General features: G+C 39.0%; 2 protein-coding genes across 3 annotated transcripts in view; one reads left to right on the forward strand and one right to left on the reverse strand.

The window, feature by feature from the left end:
* camsap2b (calmodulin regulated spectrin-associated protein family, member 2b) overlaps positions 1 to 24832 on the reverse strand; it is a 64815-nt gene that overhangs the window by 16970 nt on the left and 23013 nt on the right. For both annotated transcript variants that reach the window (XM_081375470.1, XM_081375469.1), the window contains exon 4: positions 2017 to 2094. In XM_081375470.1, coding sequence (XP_081231596.1) covers positions 2017 to 2094 — 78 coding nt within the window. The remainder of the gene's footprint in view (positions 1 to 2016; positions 2095 to 24832) is intronic.
* On the forward strand, positions 249 to 22954 carry LOC308696614 (sterile alpha motif domain-containing protein 9). Its single transcript, XM_081375468.1, has 3 exons — positions 249 to 305; positions 2496 to 2571; positions 18038 to 22954. The coding sequence occupies exon 3, from the start codon at positions 18039 to 18041 to the stop codon at positions 22938 to 22940; it is 4902 nt and encodes a 1633-aa protein (XP_081231594.1). The 5' UTR covers positions 249 to 305; positions 2496 to 2571; position 18038; the 3' UTR covers positions 22941 to 22954.

Genomic DNA, 24832 nt, shown 5'->3' on the forward strand with positions numbered 1-24832 from the left:
TCAAACTTAGCATTTCATCTCTAGTTTATACAGTCTTGACTTTCTGATATTTGTGTTACTTGTGAATATTTTATGGGTTGTGGGTGTGTTTGAGTTTGCTGTGTGTGTTTAGGTGTGTCAAGTTACAAAGGCAGGTAAACAAAACCGGTCTTTGGACAATTGAATGCAGTTTATAGGCACTGCGCATGTTTATACGGAAGTGTTCCTCATCCCTTCCTTCACTGTGACTTTATGCATATTTTTAGTAAGAACAACCTGCAAAGCAGTACCCTGTCTTGCATTAACTCAAAAAGAATATTTCCAGGGTAAGTACTGCTGAAATTTTTATTGATTCTCAAGCTGTAGAATGATGTACTAATTGTTTAGTAGCTATGTTACATTTTTAACTACTTTCTAGACTTAATTGTCATTTACAAATCAAATATTTCTGTAAGATGAAAGTAAATGAAGACTCAATAGATGGCATTTATCATCATTTATCACTTAATGCCATTTAATGAGATTAATTTATCACTGTAGTCAGTCTTCAATAGAATCTAAATGTAAAGACCCCCTGTGGTGAAAATCAAGTTTTTAATTATTTTATATGTCTGTGTCGTGTTTTAATACGCCAAACCATGTACGCATTCATCATTCAACACCATTGCTGTGTATTTTCTCCTTAAAAACGGTAGTGTACCAGTGTATTCTCTCCTACTGTCACACATTTTTAACCAATCTTGTCAATGTGTGGGCAGGGCTTTTCCTATCATTATTTCTAAGGATACTGATTTTTAGAAGGGAGCTGTCTGACTCTGAAATGGTCAATGGGAACATGGTTTGTGTAACATTAGCAACACATTATTAGCTGTTTGATAACGTAGTCAAGCCAAAGGTTAATCATATCAATTACCATAATGTGTCGACTAGGGATGTCAATTTACACAAATTCCCACTATCGATCGTCGTTTAAATTAACAATACTGCAATATGCGTCTACTGCTGTAACATAAAGCCAACAGCATGACAGTGTGCGCAAATGCTGCTCAAAACGCCATGTTCCTCACCAAATGAATGAGAAGGGTTTTTAATCTAAAAAGTGCTTATAGTTATATAAATATAAATATATTGCAAATATAACACGTCTAAATAATACAACGCGTCACCAACGCCGCCTCTGATGCGTGCTTGTCAGAATGTGTGCTCCTGTTGTGGACACGCTCTTCCTAGAACAACATGCTGAATTTATTACAATATCTTTACAATGTTATGTAATATGACAGTCCCAATAATAGTCATTATTGGTTGTCCATTTCTGTTTGAGCTGCATGCGCTGAAGCTGATCTCTGGCATGCTTTACTAAGTTAATTCCTAACCAAATGCATCCTATATGAGATAAGTCAGATATAGATAGGCTTACACAAAATAAACACAATATTACAACTTAAATTTGGACAAAACAAAAGGCTGCGAAAAATGCTCATGCAAACTTATAGTCATGATGAATATGCAACTCTAGCTGTAAAATGGTCCCAAACAAAACTACGGCGGCACGCTCGCTTCATTTTTCTGCTTTACATGTTTTTGCAGAGTGTTTTTGTGGTTGGGTGTGTTTAAGTTTGCTCTGGTTTAGGTGTGTCAAATTACAAAGGCAGCCAGGTAAACAATAAAAACTGGTCTTGGTCTTTGGAAAGCAGTATATAGGCACAGTGAATGTTTTTACGGAAGTGTTCTTCAACACTACCTTCACTGTGATATGCCTTTTAGTAAAAACAACCTGCAAAGCAGTACCCAGTCTTGCATTAACTCAAAAAGAAGATTTAGAGTGATTTCTCAAGATCCGCATACTAAATTAAGCAATGGTGTAGAGTTACATTTAAGCTATTTTAAGGCATGAAGAAATTATTTTCACAAGAAAAAACATTTATGTTTTTTGATTATCAAAGATAAGTTTAAGGAATAAAATTATTGACTGCAGGGGGACTTTACAGAAAAAATTGTTGTTTCAGACTCAAAATATTCTGAATATCTCCTCACCTTTTGAACTGCGCAGGGTTCTCCTATATCTCGGACTCTCTGTCCTTGAGCCAAAAGGTCACTAAGATTTTCATTTACCTGCATTGGAAAATGAACACATGCAATAAGCATGTAGCATACATAGGGACACACAAGAACAAAACAAAAAAACAGATTCATACACAATTTTTTTCTGTGTATTCTGCTAACAGGTTAATTTACACACATTTTAGAAATAAACTGCCCATTCATATTTTTATTTACATTAAATCTATGATCTAAAGTAAAAAAAAAAATAGGTTAAATGGTTAAAGAATGGCTTTCAAGAAAACTTTCAAGATACCTGGGCAAGGCATACAGTTGATTTAAGGAAACAAAGCAAAGATGTGTGCAATTCTGTGCAATTATGAATGATCCTGTAGAGTAATGGGCCTCTGAAACAGTGAATAACTGTGTGGATTTAATTTTAAATATATCTTTGTCTTATTTTGTCTTGTCAGCTGCATGCTTGGTAACACAAGGTGAGAAAAAAACAGGGATGAACAGAGCTTAGAGTGTTTTCATACTCCAAAAGAGGTAAGATAAACAACAGAACACACTATTTTGATATTCTACTTCCTACAAAAGGAAAGTTTTAGTTTTATTTTAGTTAAAAGCATAATGCTAAACACCATAATCACACATTTAATTATGTCTGTCATATCAAAATGAGTGGACAAACTAATGGAAAAATGTGTTTGAATGTCAAAAAATGTACCTGATTCAAAAATACATCACTTTAAGAGTTCAAGTAAGTTCACAAAGAATTTTATCTTACAAATAGGAACCCTCCAATGAGTTCCTAGTTTAGCTTAAAACCTATGCACAAAAACACTTAAGAACAAGTTTTACAAAGGAACTCTTAAAGGGGTCATATAATGCCATTTTTGTACAAGCTAATATGATTCTTTAGGGTCTAAATTAAAAGTTTGTAATATACTTTAATTAAAAATTCTCATTAGTATTGTAAGAAAACACTAATTTTACCTGGTCAAAAACAGCTCTGTTTTCAGCACGCCGTTTCAGTGCATGTGTTTTTAAATGATAATGAGCTTTGCTCACCCCGCCCCTCTGTTCTGTGGGTACACCGTATTAGACATTCTCTGACCGTATCTAACACAATAACCACGTGTTATTCGTTATAAACGTGTGATTATGAATTATATTGAGAACGTCGTACATAGAAAACATGCCGTAATGTACCCTGAGTGTAAACCTTAGACGCATTCATTGTGAAGCCTGCAGCAAGGTTTGCAAATTTCGCAAAGATTAATATAAATGCTAATATAAAGGTTAATAAAACATTACACTCACATCTTCTGGAGGTTCAGCAGGAACACGTTGGTACCGATCCGTTTTTTCTCGTTTGTAAAGCTGTCTGGTGTGAAATGATTCGCGTAAACATGAAAACATGGACGATTGTGGGGAATCCCCGTGAGGGAATCCCCGCGTCAATCCTTTGGGCATATCGCTTCAAAAACAAAACTCAGCCACTGCGTCTTCAACGGCTCGGATTTAGGAACATCAAAATGACTGCTGTGTTCCTTATTACATCTAAGAACAGAACACCACAATCGCTTAGACGCCATTCTACTCCAGCATATCAACAATGGCGGACTACTATGACGACAGCTGTCACAGCTCGCTCAGGGCGGGTCTTGTGTTGAAACACGGCTGTCAATCACAATAGCGGGAGGGGCGTACGATCTTATGACGTCACAATATCGAACGGCTTGATTTCATAGATGGTCAAACATATAAGGAGATTAAAACAAAACCACTGGATGGATTTTAATCATGATAGGATGGTTGTGTACAGGCACTGCCAACAGACATTTCAGTGCAATCAACTTGTAAAAGTGCATGTACCATTATATGACCCCTTTAAAGGGTCATGAAACCCTAAACCAATTTTTCTGAGATTTTAACAGAGGTAGGTGTGTTGAACACCATAGAAGACAATGTTATAATCTGTAAAATTTAATAATAGGATATAAATGGTTAAATTTGAGTTTGTATCGGCTATTTTCGTCTTCCGGGTTTGAAATCTTCATCGAGTCCACGTCACAGGATGTGACGTTTTTCTGTACGGATCGTCCGGTGATGACTCATTGTTCTCTCACAATTATTAATGAGGCTGAGCCTTCATATCCAATGAGAAGACACTTCACTGAATTAATCATGATACCACGTGGATCTTTCCAAAGACAGACATGTCAAACTGTGATATCGCGTAGTAGATGAGAGAGGCAATGATGGGACGCGCGTTTGTTTTCATGGTGCAAAAGTTCCAGTGCATCTTTCCCCGCGATGCTGCCAGGGCTGGACTCTGACTGCGGGCGGTTGGTTGGCCATCAACCACGGGCACATCTAAACTATGTGTGTGTAGCAACCATTCAACTGGAGAATGGTGGACTTCAGCCTTGTACACCAATGCAGGTTTCGTCTTGCTAGTGATGCGGTCCCGAGGACTTTTCTATCGCTTCAGAGGTGTGTGTGTGTGTGTGTGTGTGTGTGTGTGTGTGTGTGTGTGTCTAAATGTAACCCTGACCGTTTTTACTTGCCTTTTGTTAAATAATCACTCGTTATTAAAAGGTAGATATTTCGATAATACATCAACGCATGCTTAGTTTGTGCAAATTTATGTCACATTCATTGTCCATCTTGAGTGGGTTTAGGGGGCGCGTAGTCTAGGCTATTTACGGAACGTTTTTTTTTTTTTTTTTAAGCGGAAAATTTATTATTTTCAAATATATGCATTTATAGTGTTAGTGTATATAAACAAATATATATTTTATAATGGCCGATATGCATGTACATGTATATGTTTTAAATAGAATGATTACTGTAGTAGGCTAATATGTGTAGCAGGGCATTCAGTTACTTTTTAAGGACAAAAATAAGGTGTCAGTGTATTTCATTAGACTTTAACTTTGCCAGCTATAAAAAATCTAGCATTTCCTCACGTTTTACCACTGACAGTGACGGTCGATATGCATTGGCCACTGGCTTTGACCACACCAACTCCCCCTCCCTTCTTCTCACAGCCACCACGCCCATTTAAGTTGCATTTTTCAAAAAGATTTTGAGCTAGACTTGAGCTGAAAGAGGGGGGTTTCATGACCCTTTAATATAATAGTAAGGCAGGGTTGATCTCATTGCTGGATGTCATTTTTTATTGCTATGACATGATGTTACACACACTCTTTTAAATCGCACATATAGAAGCATGGCAGGCAGGCAGGCAGCGGGAAGGAGAAATATATAAAAATAGAAATATATAACTATATGAAAAACAAAGCTACATCTGAACTGGTATTTGGATATAGTTACAGACCTGGGCTGGATTTCCCGAAACCTTCTTAACGCTACGTCGTTCTTAAGTTATACCTTAAAGGGTAACTAAACCCCAGGTCAGAGCCTGACTCCACCCACTGGCAATATTTAAAAAATGCTGGAAAAGTGGGCAGACCCCAGCGGAGATAGACGTGTCTTCATGCAAAGAATAAAATTGTCATTACACTGCTTGTTGTTAGCTTTTTAATTATATTATCCAAAGGTACATCAGCTGGCAAACCATTAGGCAGTAAAGGCTTTAGAGTCAGTGTGTTTAAAGGGAATGATTGTGGTGGGGAGTTTGCTCAAACTATGGCAGCAATACAGCGAATAGTTGTTCTAAAAGACGGTGCCATCCGCGGAGCGCTTTCAAAGGCCAGTGAAAGCATACTGTAGTGGCCGTTTGTCAACAAAGTAACAAAAATCTCAACTCAAAGTTCAAATCAAACAAAATCAAAAAGCCACTGATGCACCGTGGGTTTTGGTGTCGCGGGTGGGAAAAACATCAGGTCCAAACAAGTATTAAAATTCAACAAAACGTGGTTTATTTTTTGACTGAAGTCGAGCAAACACAGAACAAAACAAATTTCCTGTGCCTCTCCCGCTCCGGTAAAAAATCATATGCCTAACCTGGTGCATACTAGTCCCTGCCGTGCGCTTACCTAAATAACCTATAGTGCCCTCTAGCGTGCATGAAACAAACAAAACAAATAATAAACTAACAAAACACTAACAGAAATTTAATCATAATTAAATCAAAAAATGAATAAATTTATCATAATGAAATCTAAACACAACACTAAATCGCTCCAACACTCCAGCCCCTAATTGTGCATTAAATCACAATTACGTCGATCTTTCAAAGGAGCTATTCACTCAACCCTAACCTACAACTAGATATAGCATATCATACATCAGCTTCGGTTTCCGGTCTTCCTTGTGGTGAACCTAAAACAAAACCAAAGATAGATAGAGACAAAAAGGGAGAGAAAAAGCAAGAAAGAGAGAGAGAGTCCATGGAGTCACACCCCTGCTTCCAGCAGCAGACAGAGCTTGGTCACTGGCCTCTCCAGAATGCTGGTTCTTGTCCGAAGGCGCACAGAACGCACCAGGCCCCTTGCATCTGCTCTCACGTCCAAAATTTTCCCCATCAGCCAAGATCCTCTTGGGGCGGTGGCATCTGCAATGAGGACGATGTCTCCAGGAGTGAGACTTCTCCTTGGTCTTATCCACTTTTGTCTCTCTTGCATCATTGGTAAGTATTCAGCAATCCATCTTTTCCAAAAAAGTTCTGCCATATATTGTGCTTGCCTCCACCTCTTCCTGATGTACAGGTCACTGTGGTCAAATAATCCTGGTGGCATGACTGGCTTGCCTTTTAACGTCAGAATGTGACTAGGTGTGAGTGCCTCCAGGTCATCTGGGTCATCAGAGACCTTTGTAATTGGTCTGTCATTTAATATGGCCTCAGCCTCACAGAACACAGTATGGAGTCCTTCATCGTCCAGAACTTGTTGTTTGAGAACTGAAGTGAGAACACTCTTCACCGAACGAATCAAGCACTCCCACACACCGCCGTGATGGGAAGCTGCAGCTGTGTTGAAGTTCCACTTTATGCCATCCTCAACAAAGGCTCTCTGAATGTTTCCATGATTTAACCCAGCCAGACTTTCTTTCAACTCCCTATTGGCTCCGACAAAGTTTGTACCATTGTCAGACCTGATAGAGGAAACTGGGCCTCGTCTACAGATGAACCTCCGGACAGCATTTATACAGGAATCTGTATCCAGCGTATGTGCCACCTCCAAATGCACAGCACGGCTGGTGAAACATGTGAATAACACTCCATACCTTTTAAGAAGACTCCTGCCTCTTTTAACGTCGATAGGCCCAAAATAGTCAACTCCTACGCCCGTAAAAGGGGCTCTATCAGGCAACACCCTTTCCTCAGGCAAGTCTGCCATCTTCTGTTCAAGAAGCTTTCCTCTATTGCGTCTGCAGACCACACATTCAGATATCACCTTCCTGGCAGCGGAATTTGCATTAATAATCCAATACTTCTGACGCAGCTTAGCCAGAATGTGATTTCTTCCGGCATGCCCCAGTTGATGATGAATATGGCGCAGAATCAGTATGGATACATGCAGATCGTTGGACAGAATGACAGGATGTTTGGATTCTGCTGGCATTGCTGCTCGACCCAGCCGACCACCTACTCTGAGGATTCCATCATCCATCACAGGATCTAGTCTGTACAGCGGACTTCCCTTGGAAACACTTTTGCAGCCACTCTTCAATAATGCAATTTCAGCTTTAAACTTATGTTCTTGTACATACTGAATAATTGCATGTTCTGCTTTCACAAAATCTTCAGGAATCAGACTCTGTCCTTTGAGCATGGCTTTAAAGCTCTGAAATTTCCTTTCCACTGCAGGTCCTTGAGTCTCCAGCTCGTCCTTGTTGAAGTCTGCAGAGGCACACAACTCCTTCCTCTTATGTCCCAATAACACAAGAGCTCTCTTAACCCTCAGCAACCAAGCAACAGACCTTTTTAGTTTTTTCCAAGATGAAAAAGTAACAAAGCAGGCGATCTGTGGCACACTCAAAATCCACAACAACACAGTTTGCTATCAAATCCCTTTTGACCTCTGGGTCATTTACAGGAATCGCATCGAGCTCAGCATCCAACTTAGGCCAAACCTCCTCTGGCTCAAAAAGAAACTCTAGACCATTTATCCATCTCCTGCCTTTCAGGAAAGTCTCTGCCCTCATTCCTCTTGATGCATCATCTGCGGGATTCTCCTTTGATCCAACATATCTCCACTGATGAACACTTGCTGCATCTCTGATGAAGGAAACTCTGTTTGCGACAAAAGTGTGAAATCTCCTGGTTTCATTACAGATGTATTTAAGAACAGTTGCGCTGTCTGTCCAGAAAACTGACTTCTCCAGTTTCAGTTGCAACTCCTTTTGAAGCATTTTATCAACTCGGACTGCAAGAACCGCCGCTGTAAGTTCCAGTCGAGGAATCGTTGTCTGTTTTAGTGGAGCAACTCTGGCCTTTCCAAACAGAAATGCAACCTGAACTCTGTCATTCCTTTTCAGTCTCAAATACGACACTGTTCCATATCCAAATTGGCTGGCGTCAGAAAAGTGGTGAAGCTGTGCTGTGTCAGGGTCTTTAAAATCTCTGGATTTAATACAGCGATCCACATTGAACTCAGCCATCTTCTGGAGATCCTCCAACCATTCAAACCACCTTTTAGAGAGGGAATGAGGAATGGCTTCATCCCACCCCAAGCCTCTTCTACAAAGCTCCTGTAACAACAGTTTGGCTGGAATAGTAAATGGGGCTAAAAATCCTAAGGGGTCATACAGTGAGCTGACCACTGACAAAATACCTCTTCTGGTCTGTGGCTGTTCCTGTAATGAGGTCCTAAACTTGAATTTGTCGGTTTCAATGCACCACTGTAGTCCCAATGCTCGCTCCATTGGAAGTTGATCCGTGTCCAAATCCAGCTCCATCACTTCCTTTGCTCTACAGTCTTCAGCAATTGACAGCAACACTGTTCGGCTGTTGCTGATCCATTTGGAAAGATTAAATCCTCCTTTGTGACAAAGTGCAGTCAGATCCTTAACCAGTTGCACTGCTTCCTCCTCTGAGGCCACTGATTTCAAGCAGTCGTCAACATAAAAATTGCTTTTGACTGTATTTACCACTTCATGAGGGAAATGTTGGGCATTATCAACTGCAGTTCTCCTCAATGCATAATTTGCACAACTTGGTGAAGATACTGCTCCAAACAAATGTGCTTTCATGCGATGTTCCTCTGGAGAATGTGAAGTATCTCCACCAGGCCACCAGAGAAAGCAGAGAAAGTTGATATGCTTTCCAGAAACATGAACTTGGTGATACATTGCTTGAATGTCGGCCATCACTGCAACAGGCTGTCTGAATCGAACAAGGACCCCGATTAAAGAGTTTGTTAAATCAGGGCCCTGCAACAGCTGACAGTTCAGTGATGTCCCTCTGTATGCTGCTCCACAGTCAAAAACAACTCGCAGCTTGCCCTTTCTGGGATGATAACCCCCATGATGAGGAAGATACCAAACATTTCCATCAGTCTGCTTTAGTTGATCAGAAGGCACAAGCTCAGCATATCCTTGCTTCACCATGTCATTTACAAATGTGATGTATTGTTCCTTGAACTGACCATTCTTGACAAACTTTCTTTTCAAGCTCTGGAGGCGCTGTTCTGCAACGCGACGATTGTTTGGCAGCAGGGGATTTTCCTCCTTGAAAGGTAAGTCAATGCAATAATGGTCTCCAATTAACTTTGTGGTGTTGTTCATGACGTTCATAAACTTTACATCCTCTCTGGACATTTCAAGCTGCTCATCCGATGACCTCTCATTAAAGTCATAGTTAAACTGTTTAACCAGCATTTCCTAAAGATGTTCAACAGAGATTCTGTTTGATGTTACAGCAGAGTAGTCACTTTTATTCCTGTTGCTCCCACCACGAAGTGGACCATTATTGACCCAACCAACTCTGGTTCTGACAGCATAAGGTCCCTCATCCTGGCTGTTGATTAGCTCCCAGGGCTCCATCACTTTTGGTGCATCCGTTCCAATGAGCAAATCAATGCCTTCATCAATGTCATGAAGCTTAACAGCCTTGAGATAAGACCACTGTTCCAAATCTTCTTGTCGTGGAATATTGAGTGTGGAAACAGGCATATCCTTTTGCGTTAAGACGCCAGGTAACTCAATAAAATCATTCATATTTATCCAAGAACTTCAAGACCGGACAGCATATGAGCATTTACAATCTTCTTTTGACCCATTGTTCTTAACAGAATACTTGTTCTTTTACCCTTTACATTCAATCTTCTTGCCAAACTATCTGTACAAAACGTTCCTGAACTCCCGGGATCCAAGAAAGCATATGTCTGCACAGTTTTGTTGCTCCTCTGGCTCTTGACTTTGACTGCAACAATAGAAAAAATTGAGGCATCTTTGTGACCAGCCCCAATATGGCCACAAGTCTGAGACACTGAAGGTGAAGCATTGGTTGAGCTCACAGACTGTTGATTGGAGGATGTTCCTTTATCCTGCCGCTCTATATGAAGGACACTTGGGTGATTTTGGTGACAAGCATTGCAGTCCAAACATTTTCTACAATCTTTACTCATGTGGCCCACTTTCAGACATCCAAAGCAGATTCCTTTTTCTTTAATGAAATTAATCTTATCCCTGTGTACTTTCATTTTGAACTGTGAACATTGATCCAATGAATGATTACCTTGTGTACAAAACAGGCAATTAAGAGGAAAGTGTCTGGCATTGTTTCCTGTATGTTGAGTTATAACTCCTTCTTTGACTGCAGTGACATTGGTGGCAAAACTGCTCCCTCTTTTCCTTTGTTTGAAGTGACTGGCATTGGATGTTTTGGAGTTGGTGAGCAGTAGGTCTTGGATGTTACCAAAGACTGGATCAGAAGCAATCTTGACTTGTCTTTCTATAAATCCTACCAGATCAGTGAACGTTGCTCTATCACCTCTTCGTTCTTGCAGATCACAAGCAACATTTCTCCACTTTTCCCTTAATTTGTAGGGAAGTTTCAAGATGATACTCCTCGTGTTTGATGGTAAATCCAGCTCTTTCATGTGCATCAAGTGTTCTGTTAAATTTGCACATCCACGCAGAAACAAAGAAAATGATTGCAACCCTTTAATATCCTCGCTTTTAACAGGTGTCCAGTTAAGTATCTTTTCCATATATGCAGCAGCAATTTTGTGTTCATTTCCAAAGTGCTCTGCAAGAAGACTTTTGGCTCTGTGGTATCCCTGCTCTGATGGTAAATGCTGACAACTGTGCACCAGGTCCTGTGGCTGCCCCCTGGTGTACTGTTCAAGAAAATGTAAACGATCACTCCATTTATCTGTTTTAGCCTCCACCCCATTTTCAAAAGCTCTGATAAAAGATCTGTATTGGAGAGGGTCTCCATCAAACACAGAGATATTCCTAGATGGGAGGACAGCACACAGATTTTGTTAGACAAGCAAAGCAGCGATGTCATTTTGTTTTTGCATAATGTTTAAAACATCATTTTGATAGTTGTCAGTCAAAGCTTGGGTCTGATGGTAAGCATGTCCCATGTGCACTTCGTTTACAGTTTGCATCACATGAACTGGAGCATCAGCCTTTAATGTCATTTCATCCATTTGTTTACTTTGTCTTTGTTTAGGCTTAACAACTGGTGGTTGGAGTCCAGAAGCAGACAAACCAAGAGCATGATCATTGCCATTCATGATATCTGGGACAAAAGTGTTGGCGTCGGCATTTAAATCACTCACTCCTCGTGGCTTATTCCTTTTATAATAAGAATTCATGCCGTCTAAACATTTTGAGCCACACTGTGACCTGGTTTCCAAAACATGAAGCTTTGCGTTTGTTGCTGCCAATTCCGTTTCAAGCTCAAGTTGCTCCATTTCTCTCCTTAGTTTTTCCTGTTGCGCTTCAATTTGATGTTTCCTTTTCTGCGCAGCGATGCGCTCCTCGAGAGCTGCCTTGTCGGCCTCCGCTTTAATGCGCGCAGATGACGTCGAAGAAGTCCGTGATAGTTGAGAGTGTGCCTTTTCAAAGCTCGATTTTACACTTGAAACGTTTGAGACACTATCTTCAGGATTTATTTCATCAGCATTACATTGATCATCAGGAGTATCTTTATTTTGCTCAGCACGTAAATCATGCACGTCAGAGAGCCATTTTTTTACCTTCTTTGTGAAATCACGATATTCTGTCATTTTGTCCGTGAAATATTTACTTTGTCTTTCAACTTCATCTTTGGGCAAAGGTAGACTCATAAAAGATTTATGGACATCATGTGCGTCTTCGCAACACCTTACAAACACAGAAAGCTCATTCTTTATTGAATCAACATTTTCCTTTGATGTCATTAACTCATTCATGTGTTTCATACACTTTTTGGCCTGTTTGCATTTTTCACTCCTTTTTTCCTGGAGTGTCATCACACTATATTCTATACCTTTAGCAGACATTTTAACAGTTCTTTTAGGCTTTTCAGTATCGTTTGCACCAACGTCGGACATTTCCGTTTCTTTTATTTATTTTCCTTTTTTGTTTGCAAACAAATCACACAGTTCATTGACGCACAAGAGAGCAGGTTTGCAAAACACACGATGATTATTGATCATCAGATCCTCTTCGTTAAACAAACACACACTGCCGGACTTTTTATGCATGAATGAAAGCACGTGGCCATGCGTAAAGGTAGACGTGTGACATTCAACCAATTCCTTGTGAAATACTGTCAAACTCCACTCGTTTGGCCGTTTTCCATTACGGCTCTAAACAGTTGTATCACTGACTTACCGGTGTCTTTGAGAAGGTTAAACGTCTTGTGTGATCTGGGGCAGAATGCGCCTTGTCGCCACCTCAGCTGAATCTTAGACTGCTTAATATCTTTTGTCCATAAATCCACATCCAAGCGATCCGATAAGTCCAATTTTGAAGAGTTCAAAGGCGGGTTTTTTACTTGATTGTAGTGGCCGTTTGTCAACGAAGTAACAAAAATCTCAAGTCAAAGTTCAAATCAAACAAAATCAAAAAGCCACTGATGCACCGTGGGTTTTGGTGTACGCGCAGGGGCGGATTAAGGTGGTCAGGGGCCCCTAGGCTGCTCTTTGTGTGAGGCCCCCCCTAAAAATTTATTTAGTGCCATGCATGGTCCACACGCAACTACGGTGAACTGGCACACATTGGCCCTCATTTATCATTCTTGCGTAGAAACGGGCATATAGGCTATGTTGGCGTAAGAGAGCCAACACTACAATGTTTCCTTTACATTCCTTCAAGTGGTGGCCAATTCACATCTACCCTACTTGTTTTTTTATCTTGTTTTTTTTTGTTTTTTTTTCTTATGGGCTAGTTAGGGTCTTTTTTTGTTCGCAGCGCGGTTGTTTGTTTTTCTTCACAAAAACAAACTTTTAATATATTCTCATTTGTCAAGAATTATAAAAAATCGTTAATAAGCTCATAATTTGTGCTAAAATATAGTCTAAATGTTTAGTTTTAAGAACAATTTTAAAAAGCTGGTTATGTCCATTTTGATGTTTCTGTGCAAGTTCAGCAGACAGTGAGGTTCGGGTTTGTTCCGATCAGAGCTCGTGAGCGGAGACGGAGAGCGCATTTCTGAATATTCCGCAGGTTCACACGCTCAACACAGAAGAATGGCCTGCTGCCTGGCTCGGAAATATGTGGAATAAGGGCTGCTTCCGACAAAAATTTTTTCTAGTCGACTAGTAGTTGTTCATTTAAGCCATTCGTGGACAAATCGCCCCTTTATATTAATTTAATTACTTAGGCTATATACCCTAAGAGCGTTTATAGCCGCATTCAAGCGCACGAACACACGCATAAAGCTTGCCACAAAGAACCGGTAAAAGTAATGATTATGAATGTGTCTAAAAAGCAAGGAGACATTTAATTATTTATTAATATACTGGTGTTTTCTGTGTCGCTGCAAAGATGACGATGCTGACTCGCCATGATCGCCAGAGAGAAATGCAAATTTCAGATGACATATTCAGAGAGTAGCCTATTTCTTTTGGTTATGAATATTTTCGTTTGCAAGTAGACATTTCAAGCTTTCTATAATAGCCTATATTTCTCAAATCTGTGAGGCACAAGCTGAGTTTCGGCGCCCTCCAGTTCACGTGCAATGCAAGTGATCCTGCCGGCGCCTTATTACATTGTCTGCTATATATTTTCTTCTTATCTATTAAATACAGGCAATTGGTTGATAAAACATTGATCAAAATTAAGATACAATTTATACAAAACGATATCTTTTAAAAAGAGACTTTCTACAAAACAAGACTCAATGAAGTGGTCAAAATCATGTTTTACCCACTCCATGTCTCCAGACATTGCGCATCTCATGGTGTATAATATCTTTCTCATGCTGCATGCTCACTTTCATAATCAACATTGATTAAATTAAAAAACATAATGACGTCAAATATTTTCTAACCCAGCCCTTGGCCCTGTTGCAACAGTCGTTGTTTAGGTAGGCTACCTTAAACGCGCACACAGTCTCGGAGTCATCGCTGCAACCAGGAGATGAAGAGAGCTGAGATCCACATCACCTAGCACATCTTCGTCTCTGCCACCCCAGGATGATAGCGCGGCCGTTGCTAGGAGGGCGCCAGCGCCTCTGCCTCGCGAGTGGATGATAGCCCTGAAGACGCCTAGTAATGGTATACCTTTAGTGGTAGACTAGTATACCTTTAGTTACCTTATGAGTCTTCGTTGCGCGCTAAGAGACAACATTATCGGGAAACGCAGCCCAGGTATGATGCGTAGGCTATGATGTGTAATGGAGATTCCAAAGCGCTCTTCTTTGGTCAGAACCATGGAGAGCGATCGCGGATAGGTCCGTCCTATGCACCGAAACATTTTACAATGCAACAAAATATTTAAAGGTCATCAAGCTATTAAAATCTATATTATGTATACGCACAGATAATATAACAGTATAGGCCTATTAGTCAGTAATTTTTATTAGGTTAAACAGTGATTCGATAAGGTTTTTAATTTAAGGCCCACCCACAATTGGTCTGGCCCATTCAAAACTGGAATCCTGGCGCCGTGCCTTTGCGCTTCAGTAAAAAAAAAAAAAAAAAAAAAATTGTCTGGCCAATCCGAGGCCCCTGCACACGTGGGGCCCCTAAGCTGCAGCCTAGGCAAGCCTGTGCATTAATCCGCGCCAGTGTACGCGGGTGGGAAAAACATCAGGTCCAAACAAGTATTAATATTCAACAAAACGTGGTTTATTTTTTGACTGAAGTCGAGCAAACACAGAACAAAACAAATTTCCTGTGCCTCTCCCGCTCCGGTAAAAAACCATATGCCTAACCTGGTGCATACTAGTCCCTGCCGTGCGCTTACCTAAATAACCTATAGTGCCCCCTAGCGTGCATGAAACAAACAAAACAAATAATAAACTAACAAAACACTAACAGAAATTTAATCATAATTAAATAAAAAAATGAATAAATTTATCATAATGAAATCTAAACACAACACTAAATAGCTCCAACACATACTGTCAGTTAAGTCCTATTCGGACGCTAATGTTTCTTATGGGCTTGTACGATAATTTCCACATTTACAGGGGTCAGTTGGTTATTTTTTATTGCCGTCTGTTATACCTTAACCCCTTAAACCCGGACACCCTTGATTGGTACCTTGGTAGGTTTAGGACTGCTGTGGACAGCTGACTCCTAAAGTTTTTTGATGTTCTTCATATTCTGTGTTGGTCAGTTCGCAGCAGTGATAGGAATGATCTTTTCCAACAAGTATAAAATGATTTTTACCTTTTATGGGCATTTTTACCTTCACAAAGCCATTTATTGTTAACCTAATTAAATGTATACATCATCTTGTGTGTCAAATTCTTACATTTAATTAGAATATTAAGACACTATTGAGCTGTTACTAATCAAATGAAATCAGTATCAACAAAATGTATCTTTGAAATGCAGAGGAAACAGAAGCTGCATCTTAAGTGGCATTCAGATGCATTTACTTTAGATGACTGTTAAATGCAGCTCAGAGTTGATATGAATGCATTTAACCTGCAGTTATAAGTGCATAAATAATGTTTTGATATTTTAAACATAAAACGTTGAATATTGATATTTTTAAAAATGTAAAAAAATGAAAAGATACTTTAAATGTGAAATTAAAACTGCATCATTAAAAGTCATTGTTAATGAGTAAGTCATTCATTCAAAAGGCTGATTCATTCAGGAACGAAGCATTCATTAAAGCTACTTAATGAGTGAGTCATTGAGTCATTCATTCATTCACCTAAGGCCCTGTCCCAAATAGCACCCTAAGCACTCGCGGTCTTCATCTGAGTTTGCACTTTTGTGAAGTAACGCCGCTTTGACTGTCGGGAAGAAGTCTGCTGTGGAGCTTGCATCAGTGTGGGCTAGCAAAAGTGCACATCGTGGGCGCATATCAACCGCAAAGGGGGCGCTCGCGAGCACCCTTCTGACACCTAAAATGAAAAATGGGACAGCCTATGATTTCAGGTTTTGGACTTAACAGACACACACACGCACCAGCCATTGTAAGTCCACAAGACCAAAAGTGCATATGAGGTGTGCTATTTGGGACAGGGCCTAAGTGTGTTGCTCAGATATGCAAACAGGTCAGTGGCTTTGCTTGGAACTATTTTTATTGGCAAAATAGAACAAAAGCAGGTAATCTTATGTCTAAAATGTAAGTCACTTAAAAGGTGAAGTAGGTGATCTCAAGATTAAATGCTTGAAAGAACACGTCTGTCTGTAGTGTACTCTTTTTTCTTTTTATTCTTATTTTTCTTTTTTTCTTATTTATTTTAAGCAAATTTACACACAACATAGGCATTGAACAAACAATATTAACAATTTACAATTCTCAAAGGGCAGACATAGTTGCAAATTACAATAAGTAACAGTCTCAAATCAAATATACAATCATAAGGGGCAAGGAAGAGAAAATAAATTAATAAAATCAATAAAAAATAAAAAAGCCTAAATAAAAAATTATATTAAATAATTGAAAGAACAACATTTCTAGAAAAGTAGGATATTGCAAGGTGTTGCAAGGAGCTATAGGGTACATAGCTCACTGAAGAAACTGGCTACTGTAGTAGCTTTTATTCCTTTGAAAGGGTACGTCTGCCTGTACTCTGTATAGCATGAAATGTGCTAATGACGTGTAATGTGTGCACGAGGGTGTGTAAAAACATAGGTTGACAGACAGGTAGGACATTGTATTAATTTATTCGGACCGAATATAATGATTGGATTTACATTTTATGGTCCTACGCCTTCCACAGATTATAAAAATACATTTAGATCGTTTAACATAGTGATTGCTATCATGATATGAGGAGACTTTCAACCAGTATAACAAAAAATGGTTCTGTAGAGAATCACCTATTGCACTTTTAACTTATTGTACTTATTTTATTATTGTTTATTGAACTGTTGTATTAAATAAAATTCACATTTGTAATCATCATGCTAATTCTTCATATGATATTGATTAACTTGACTAAAATCTATATAAAAGACATACAGGTATTTTTGCCCCCTATCTTAAATATATGAGGCATTCTAAATGCATTTTATTAGACTAAATCACATAGTGAAAGCATGCACACTAAATTTGCCCGGAAAAGAGTCTAACCTACTATACTACATCACGTAGTGTAAGTGTGCGATCTCTATTTAGACACTATAGGTTGAACTGCCCTAGTTCCAAACTCATAAAACTTTCGTTCATCTTCGAAACACATTTAAGATATATTTTTTAAAACTAAGAGATTTTTGTCCCTCCATTGTAAAAATGATCATAATGAATCAAGCCATTTAATCCAAGTCTTCTGCAGAGACATGATTACCCTATAATTTATGCTTTATTCACATATAAACAAAACATTGATTAATGTACATGCATGCACACAGATCAAGTATGGTAAACGGAAGTTCAAATGCTCTTGTTTCTTATACTGTACAGTGGTCTGTGCATTTGATTGTTGTTTACGGCGTATAAATCACTTTTTTCTTTTTTTTTCTATTTTCAGTATGGCTACAACGTGTCAACATACACAACTTCCTCTTCGAGTAGAGGAGTGGACAAGAGAGCAAGTTTATTACTGGCTTACTGAGGTGATTAAAGTGGATAAAAAACATGCAGACAAGCTGCTTGAGGAAGAAGTATCAGGGAAAGAATTAGTTTGTTACCAGCCCAAACATCTGAAGGAACTTGGTATTAAGCATGGTCCAGCTGTTCTGATTATCACCCAGTTAGAGAAGTTAAACGTGGAAGAACAAGGATCATATTCCCACATACAGCACAGCGAAGCCAAGCTAGACACAACAGTGGAAAACAGAGACACCATTTCAACAGATCAAACATCTAAAAAATCTAAAAAATCTAAAAAATCAAAGAGAAAATCACCTAAAACAGAACCCAGAAATCATAATTCCATGGACAATTTGGTAATTTTTTCAATGGATAACACCTCTCCAAAAACCACTCCAACAGAAGAACCTTTAAAGGCACCCTCTTCACAAAACAAAAATATTCAGCTTTCAGGAACTTCTAGTTGTACATCTTCCAAAGAAATCGAACCAACAGAGTTAGTTGACCCTAAAACACCGGACATGAATGCTGATAAAGTAGCTGAAAAAGAAAAGCATATGAGGAAGTCTGGATCCTTATACCACCCATGTTCTCTCTACCCATTTGATCAGAATTCTGCTTCTCATCGATACATTCAAAATTACACTTTACCACCAGAGACAGGACCAGGTAATCTGACCGATCCAGTTCATGAGTACAAGTTTATGGGCAGAACAGATGATATGAATGTGATGAAGAAAAAATTTAATAAAGAGGTGTTTAGGTTTGCTGCTGGGTGTATGAATAGCCGCACAAATGGAACCATCCACTTTGGTGTAGCAGACTCCAAAGACTCTCAATACGCTCATGCTGAGATCATTGGGGTCAGTGTTGACAACAAGGACACTATCATTGATCATTTTAATCAGGGCATTAAATCATACTTTGAAGAGCACACAGATGAAGCAAAGGCATGCATCAGGCAGCCACGCTTTGTAGAAGTACTCTGCCCTGACGGCACTCTATCTGGCAAATATGTCATAGAGGTGGATGTTGTTCCATCCCACAGCATAGTTCATGGTAAGCTGTTTTATACCCAGACTCTGGATGAGGACAATCAATGGAAAAAGAGCAAAGGAAAATCACTCCTCATCAGAGATGGAGCGGCAACACGAGATATATTTAAAATTGGGAATCCAAAAGACATACAAGACGAACTAACCCGAATAAATGCCCAAATAAATGTTCTGGATGACATGAGGAAGGAGGCAGAAAAGAGGCCTGAAAGCAAAGGAACATCAAACCAGGGGGAAAAGCTGAATAATCTGCTGACATGTGGAGGAAGCAGACTGGATCATTATGAATACTTCATCATAGTAACAAACAAAAGTCACCCTGAACAACTCCAGCATCTTCAGTTCATGACAACATTGAAATTGTTCTGTGTGTTGGACTTTGACCCAAACTCTGTAGTAAATGGGTCCTGCCAGAGATACAGAGAAGGTCGAATTGCAAATCTTCACAACCCAAGCCAGTTCCATGGGGACCCAGGAACAATTGTGAAAAATCTCAACCTGTACAAACAAACTAGTTGGGTATTTTGTAATGGCAGAGAAGACCTGAACACTGAACCTGACAGGCCACTCAGATCAAGCGAATGGTTAAAACATAAAGCAGGAGAAGTACAGGATATGATCTCATTCCTCTGCAACCCATACACTCTTCCAAGAGGACGATTCTTAGTCATATTCCTTCTACTCTCCACTGTGGAGGCCATGAATGACCCAATTTTTGACACTTTCATGTCATTTTATAAAAACCTTGTGGGTACAGAAAACACATTAAATATTTGCACTTCGAAAGCTTCCTTTCAAAAATGGAGGGATTTCATTCAAGCCAGATGCGAACATGACATCAGTCAGCAGAGTGTATATGACCTGGAGCTCAGTGAAATCAATGGGACAATACTGAAACTGGGACAGAACAAGCAAAATGCTCAGAGACTTCTTCCATCTGCTGAGGGAAGTTTGGTGATTCTCCAAAATAAAGATGAGGACCTCATGACATCACTTGATATCCTGTGTGAAAATGAATGTGTAAACGAATTTGATGAGAGCTCTACAGAATTTGAAGAGTTCAAAATAAAAACGGAATCTGAGTTCTATAGAGGAGGCAAAGTGAAATGGTGGAACTTCTACTTCTCAGAGCAGCCAGCAGCAAAGCCATTCATAAAACGTGACAAACTCTCAAAACTAGAGAACAGTATCAGATCTCAGACCAAAAATACCAAAAGTACTTGTGTCATGGTGAATCTCTTTCATCACCCGGGGTGTGGCGGCACCACCATGGCCATGCATGTGATGTGGAACCTTAGAAAAGAATACAGATGTGCAGTGCTAAAAGACAACACTGTTTCAAAGGAAGAAGTAGCACGACATGTTGCTCATCTGATAAAGTGTGGAAAAAGTGAGAACACATTAAAAACACCAGTCCTGCTATTAGTGGAAGACTCAGAGGAAACAGAAAACACACAAGTACTCAAGCACTTATTGAGGACGATCACAGGAGAAACAGGGGCAAGTGTCATCATCTTAAACTGCATACGAACAAAAAACCCAAAAGAAAGAAACAACAAAAGTGTTGATCAGAGTGAGTTTATCACAGCAAAACTTTCTGACACGGAAAAACGTGCTTTTGAAATGAAGCTTAATGAACTTCAAGAAATAGAGTCTTTCACAACTGAGAACTTCTACAGTTTCATGATCATGAAAACTAATTTTGACCCTGTGTATGTTGAAAATGTTGCAACTAACATACTAAAAGATTTCAGAGTTGAAAGCAAACAATCACGGCTCTTCTGCATACTGGCTTTGCTGAATTCATATGTGGCTGAACCAGCTGTCTCAAGATCTTTATGCGAAGATTTTCTGGGCATCAAAAGTGCATTGTGGGGAAGAGAATCCGTGTTGGAGAAAATGGAGCCTTATTCCTGTTTGCTGATTGAATTTGGAGCAGAAGAATATGGGGGATTCAAAGCAATTCGCTTTGTTCATCAGCATCTTGCCACAGAATGTGTCAAACAACTAGAGGAGAACCATAACTGCTCCAGAGCAGACATAGTCCTTGACATGTTGCATTGCGATGCCTTTTTCAAAACTTTTGCAGTGAAGAACATTCTTGTTCAATCAATGAAAAGCATGCTGATCACTCGTCAACGCAAGACAGAAGGCGATGAGAAAGACACTCTGTTTTCACCACTGATAGAAGACATAAACTCAGGAGAAGGTGGTCTTAATAAAATACAAGAAATTTTTATTGCAGCTTCGGAAAGGTTTGATAAAGACTTCACAATTCCCCAAGCTCTAGCAAGACACTTGTACCTGAAAGCAAAGAACTTTGCTGAAGCTAAAAAGTGGGCAGACAGTGCTAAAGCCATCAAAGAAAATTCTTACACTGTAGATACAGTTGGACAAGTTGCAAAAAGTGAATTAAAGCACAAACTTGAATGTAAAAAGCAAGGAAAGAAACAATGCACAGCTGAAGACTTGAGGGAATATCTTGAGTTAGCAAGCACAGCAACCAACGCTTTCAGAAGAGCTCAAACCTTAGCGAAGACAGATGATGCCCAAGAAAATGAACAGGAACTTCACAGAAGGTTAAGCCCGTATAATATATCTGGATACATGGGTGAAATTGACACAGCCATCACTGTTTTTGATATAATCAGAAAACTGCCATTGTTTGAGCATGGCGATCCAATGAAAGATCATTACATAAAGAGCTTTCTCAGAGGAAATCTTCCCTGCTCAAACATCCCAGATTTGAAAGACAAATCCAATCTTGAATTTGTTGCTGTTCTTCAAGGCTATGATTCTTTCATTACATCTTTAAAATCACAGGTGAAAGAGGCATTTGACTTTCTTGAAATTTACTTCACTTACTTGAAAGAAAAAGGATCTGACGGCACGAAAGAAGCAAAGATTCGCAAGAGGATCTCAGAATACTATCAACACTACATCTCATTATTTTGCACCTCTGTAGACGACAAACAAAAAGAGAAAAAGCAGAAACCAACACTGAGTTTGAACATGGAGATTGAAGAGTGTCGAATGTTCCTGGAGGAAAACAGGGCAGATACATTCCCAGGCCTTCTCCAATTTTTGGAGCACAATAAAGATGCAGTACAAAATATTGCTGAAAAATACTCATTCATTTATGAGAATTCTCCCATCAAAAGTACCAAGGACAAAACAAATCATCTGCTTGCACATATAATACTTAAGTTGATTTGGCCAAAATCAAAGTTATCAAAATCTCCCGAGGACCTCAATGAGCTATTAAATGACATTCTGCAAGATGTTGGTACACAGCACCCATACCCAGAGCCTTTCTATCTTGCCATACTGTTGCTCTGGCCAGGAAGATGTGTCAACAGTACTGGCATTAAGACCTATGTTGATAAAATCAGAAGCTCAGCAAGAAAGAATCTCTCTTATATGTACAGAACAAGGTCAACCATTGCACACTTCTTCTTGGGAAAATCTGATGGAATACAGAGGCTGGTGACGAAAGTTTCCCTAGACCGATCTGAGACTGTCAGTAGTGTGAAGCATCGCAACATTCTCTGGCAAACAGGAGAAATGTTTAAGGAAATCCCAATAAACAGCAAGCTCCTCAGAGTAAGTGGCACTATTGAGCAAGGTGAGGTCTTCACAGAGTATGGAAATCTTAAGATCCCATTGCGTCCTGCATTTCTGGGTGGAGTGAGAAGCGGCTACAGCACTGAGAAAGTGTCCTTCTACATTGGCTTTGCCATGGATGGACCACTTGCTTATGATATTCAGTACGAAGATGACAGATAGATAATGTATGACAACTGTATGTCTATTTCTCGTTATTTAGATCTTGATCTAAAAGCCATTTTTTTATTACAGAAAACTTCTAAAATTAATCGGATTTAATCTGTTGTACTTTGCTTAACTATAGTTACCACATTATAAGAAACAAAATGTGAATAGGATTTTTGCATACCCAATGAGAAAATCAAAATGTTAATATAGTTTAAAATTATCTCAAATAAACATGTTCAGAGCAACATAAATTAAGAAATGCCACTCTCTCACAGATGCGCTAGATCTCTTTTTAGTAAGTTTCTTGTCTCCCTCACTGCGCGTGCATGTCAATGTCGATGTTTAAATAAATGTTTCAGGGTAGAAACACATCAGCTGATAATACTGTATATGTCACTTCGTGTCATCCACACCAATTACAAAAAACAACTGTAACAAATTATGTAGCCTTTGTTGCATCAAAGAAACAGAATGCCTTGTTGAATTCATCTTACAATAAAATGAGGTTGATCGCGAATAAAAGAGCTCTATATCTGCTGCTCACTCCCATTTGTTTAGTTGGCATGAATGCGTTTCGTCAACAGTTCATATTTAGATAATGCCAGATTGTTGACAATCATACAGTGTGCTCAAACATTCTAAAACTCTACAAAACCAGTTGAAACAACTGGATTGAACATTTCAATTGATTTTTTTAATGAAAAACCTTTAAATAGCCTATATTAGCTACAATATAATTTAATAAGATAGGGCCTATATTTGGACACATCGAGAGATTTATCCTGAAAGTAATTTTGCCTTTGCCTGCTCTGTATCATCAGGCTGGCTATCCAACACTCTCTATTTGAAAGAGGGGCGATTAACACCTATATTGTCCTGCACCCCACGATAAAGCCACTGAACTGCCCCTCCCTCAGGCTACCTGAGAGGAAAGGAACGTCTGAGACAAAGAAAAGCCGCAATTCAGACTAAAATTCTAGACATTAGCATTTCTCGCTATTCTAGACATTAGCATTATTAAAGTGTTGATATTGAAGGAATTAGATGATTTAGGCAACATGTAGTAATATTTCTGTCATAAAAGTTTATTAACTTAAGTTATTTATTGAAGTTATTTATTTATCTAATTATTGAAGAATTAAAACGCTACTTCGGTTTAGTCCAGCTTTTTCCAAGCAAAACTAAATACAAACTTCAAACTCATATTCATTTGTTGTCATGAAAAAAATGTTCAACTCAATATTAAATTCCACAGGGATCTTTGGATCCTTACAACCAGGGTGAGATTTGTGAATAAAGCAGAGGGAGGTTATTTTTTATAATTATTCAAATAAATTTCGAACCACAGTGGGTATTTCGTGCTGATGTTAAACTAAATAACATTTATAGAATAATTATGAACTTAAATGAAACAATACCACAACATTTCGACAAAGACATTATTTGATCTGTTTTTACGTTTTAATTAATTTAAAGCTTTAGACATATTTCTTATCGTGACTTAGCTGCGGCAAGTGGCTTTCGGTTAATTTTTGTGACACACAGTTCCCGGAGACAGAGACGACAGATAACGTTTTGTCGTTAGCCTATTGTGAGTGTAGGCTACATGACTAAAAGTATACAGTTTTGAATCATGTACTCTCTTACTCTTACCAAAAAATTACTGAGAATATTACGTTCTTTTAGCTGTTACGAGAAAAATAATTCAACATGCCAGAATAAAGAAGGATAAAAATAATTCAGGAGAAGCAGGGATATTTAGACCAGAGGGAAATCCCCGCCAAAAACTAGATTTTAACCCGTGTCATCTAAATTATTGAAACCTAAGTTCTACCACTCGACCACAGATTTACTCACTGAGCAATGCCCAGAAGTTCAGTTGTCCAGCAGTCAGTGTGTCCGCG

Source organism: Scardinius erythrophthalmus (assembly GCF_964197995.2).
Source record: "Scardinius erythrophthalmus genome assembly, chromosome: 9".
Classification (NCBI taxonomy): domain Eukaryota; kingdom Metazoa; phylum Chordata; class Actinopteri; order Cypriniformes; family Leuciscidae; genus Scardinius; species Scardinius erythrophthalmus.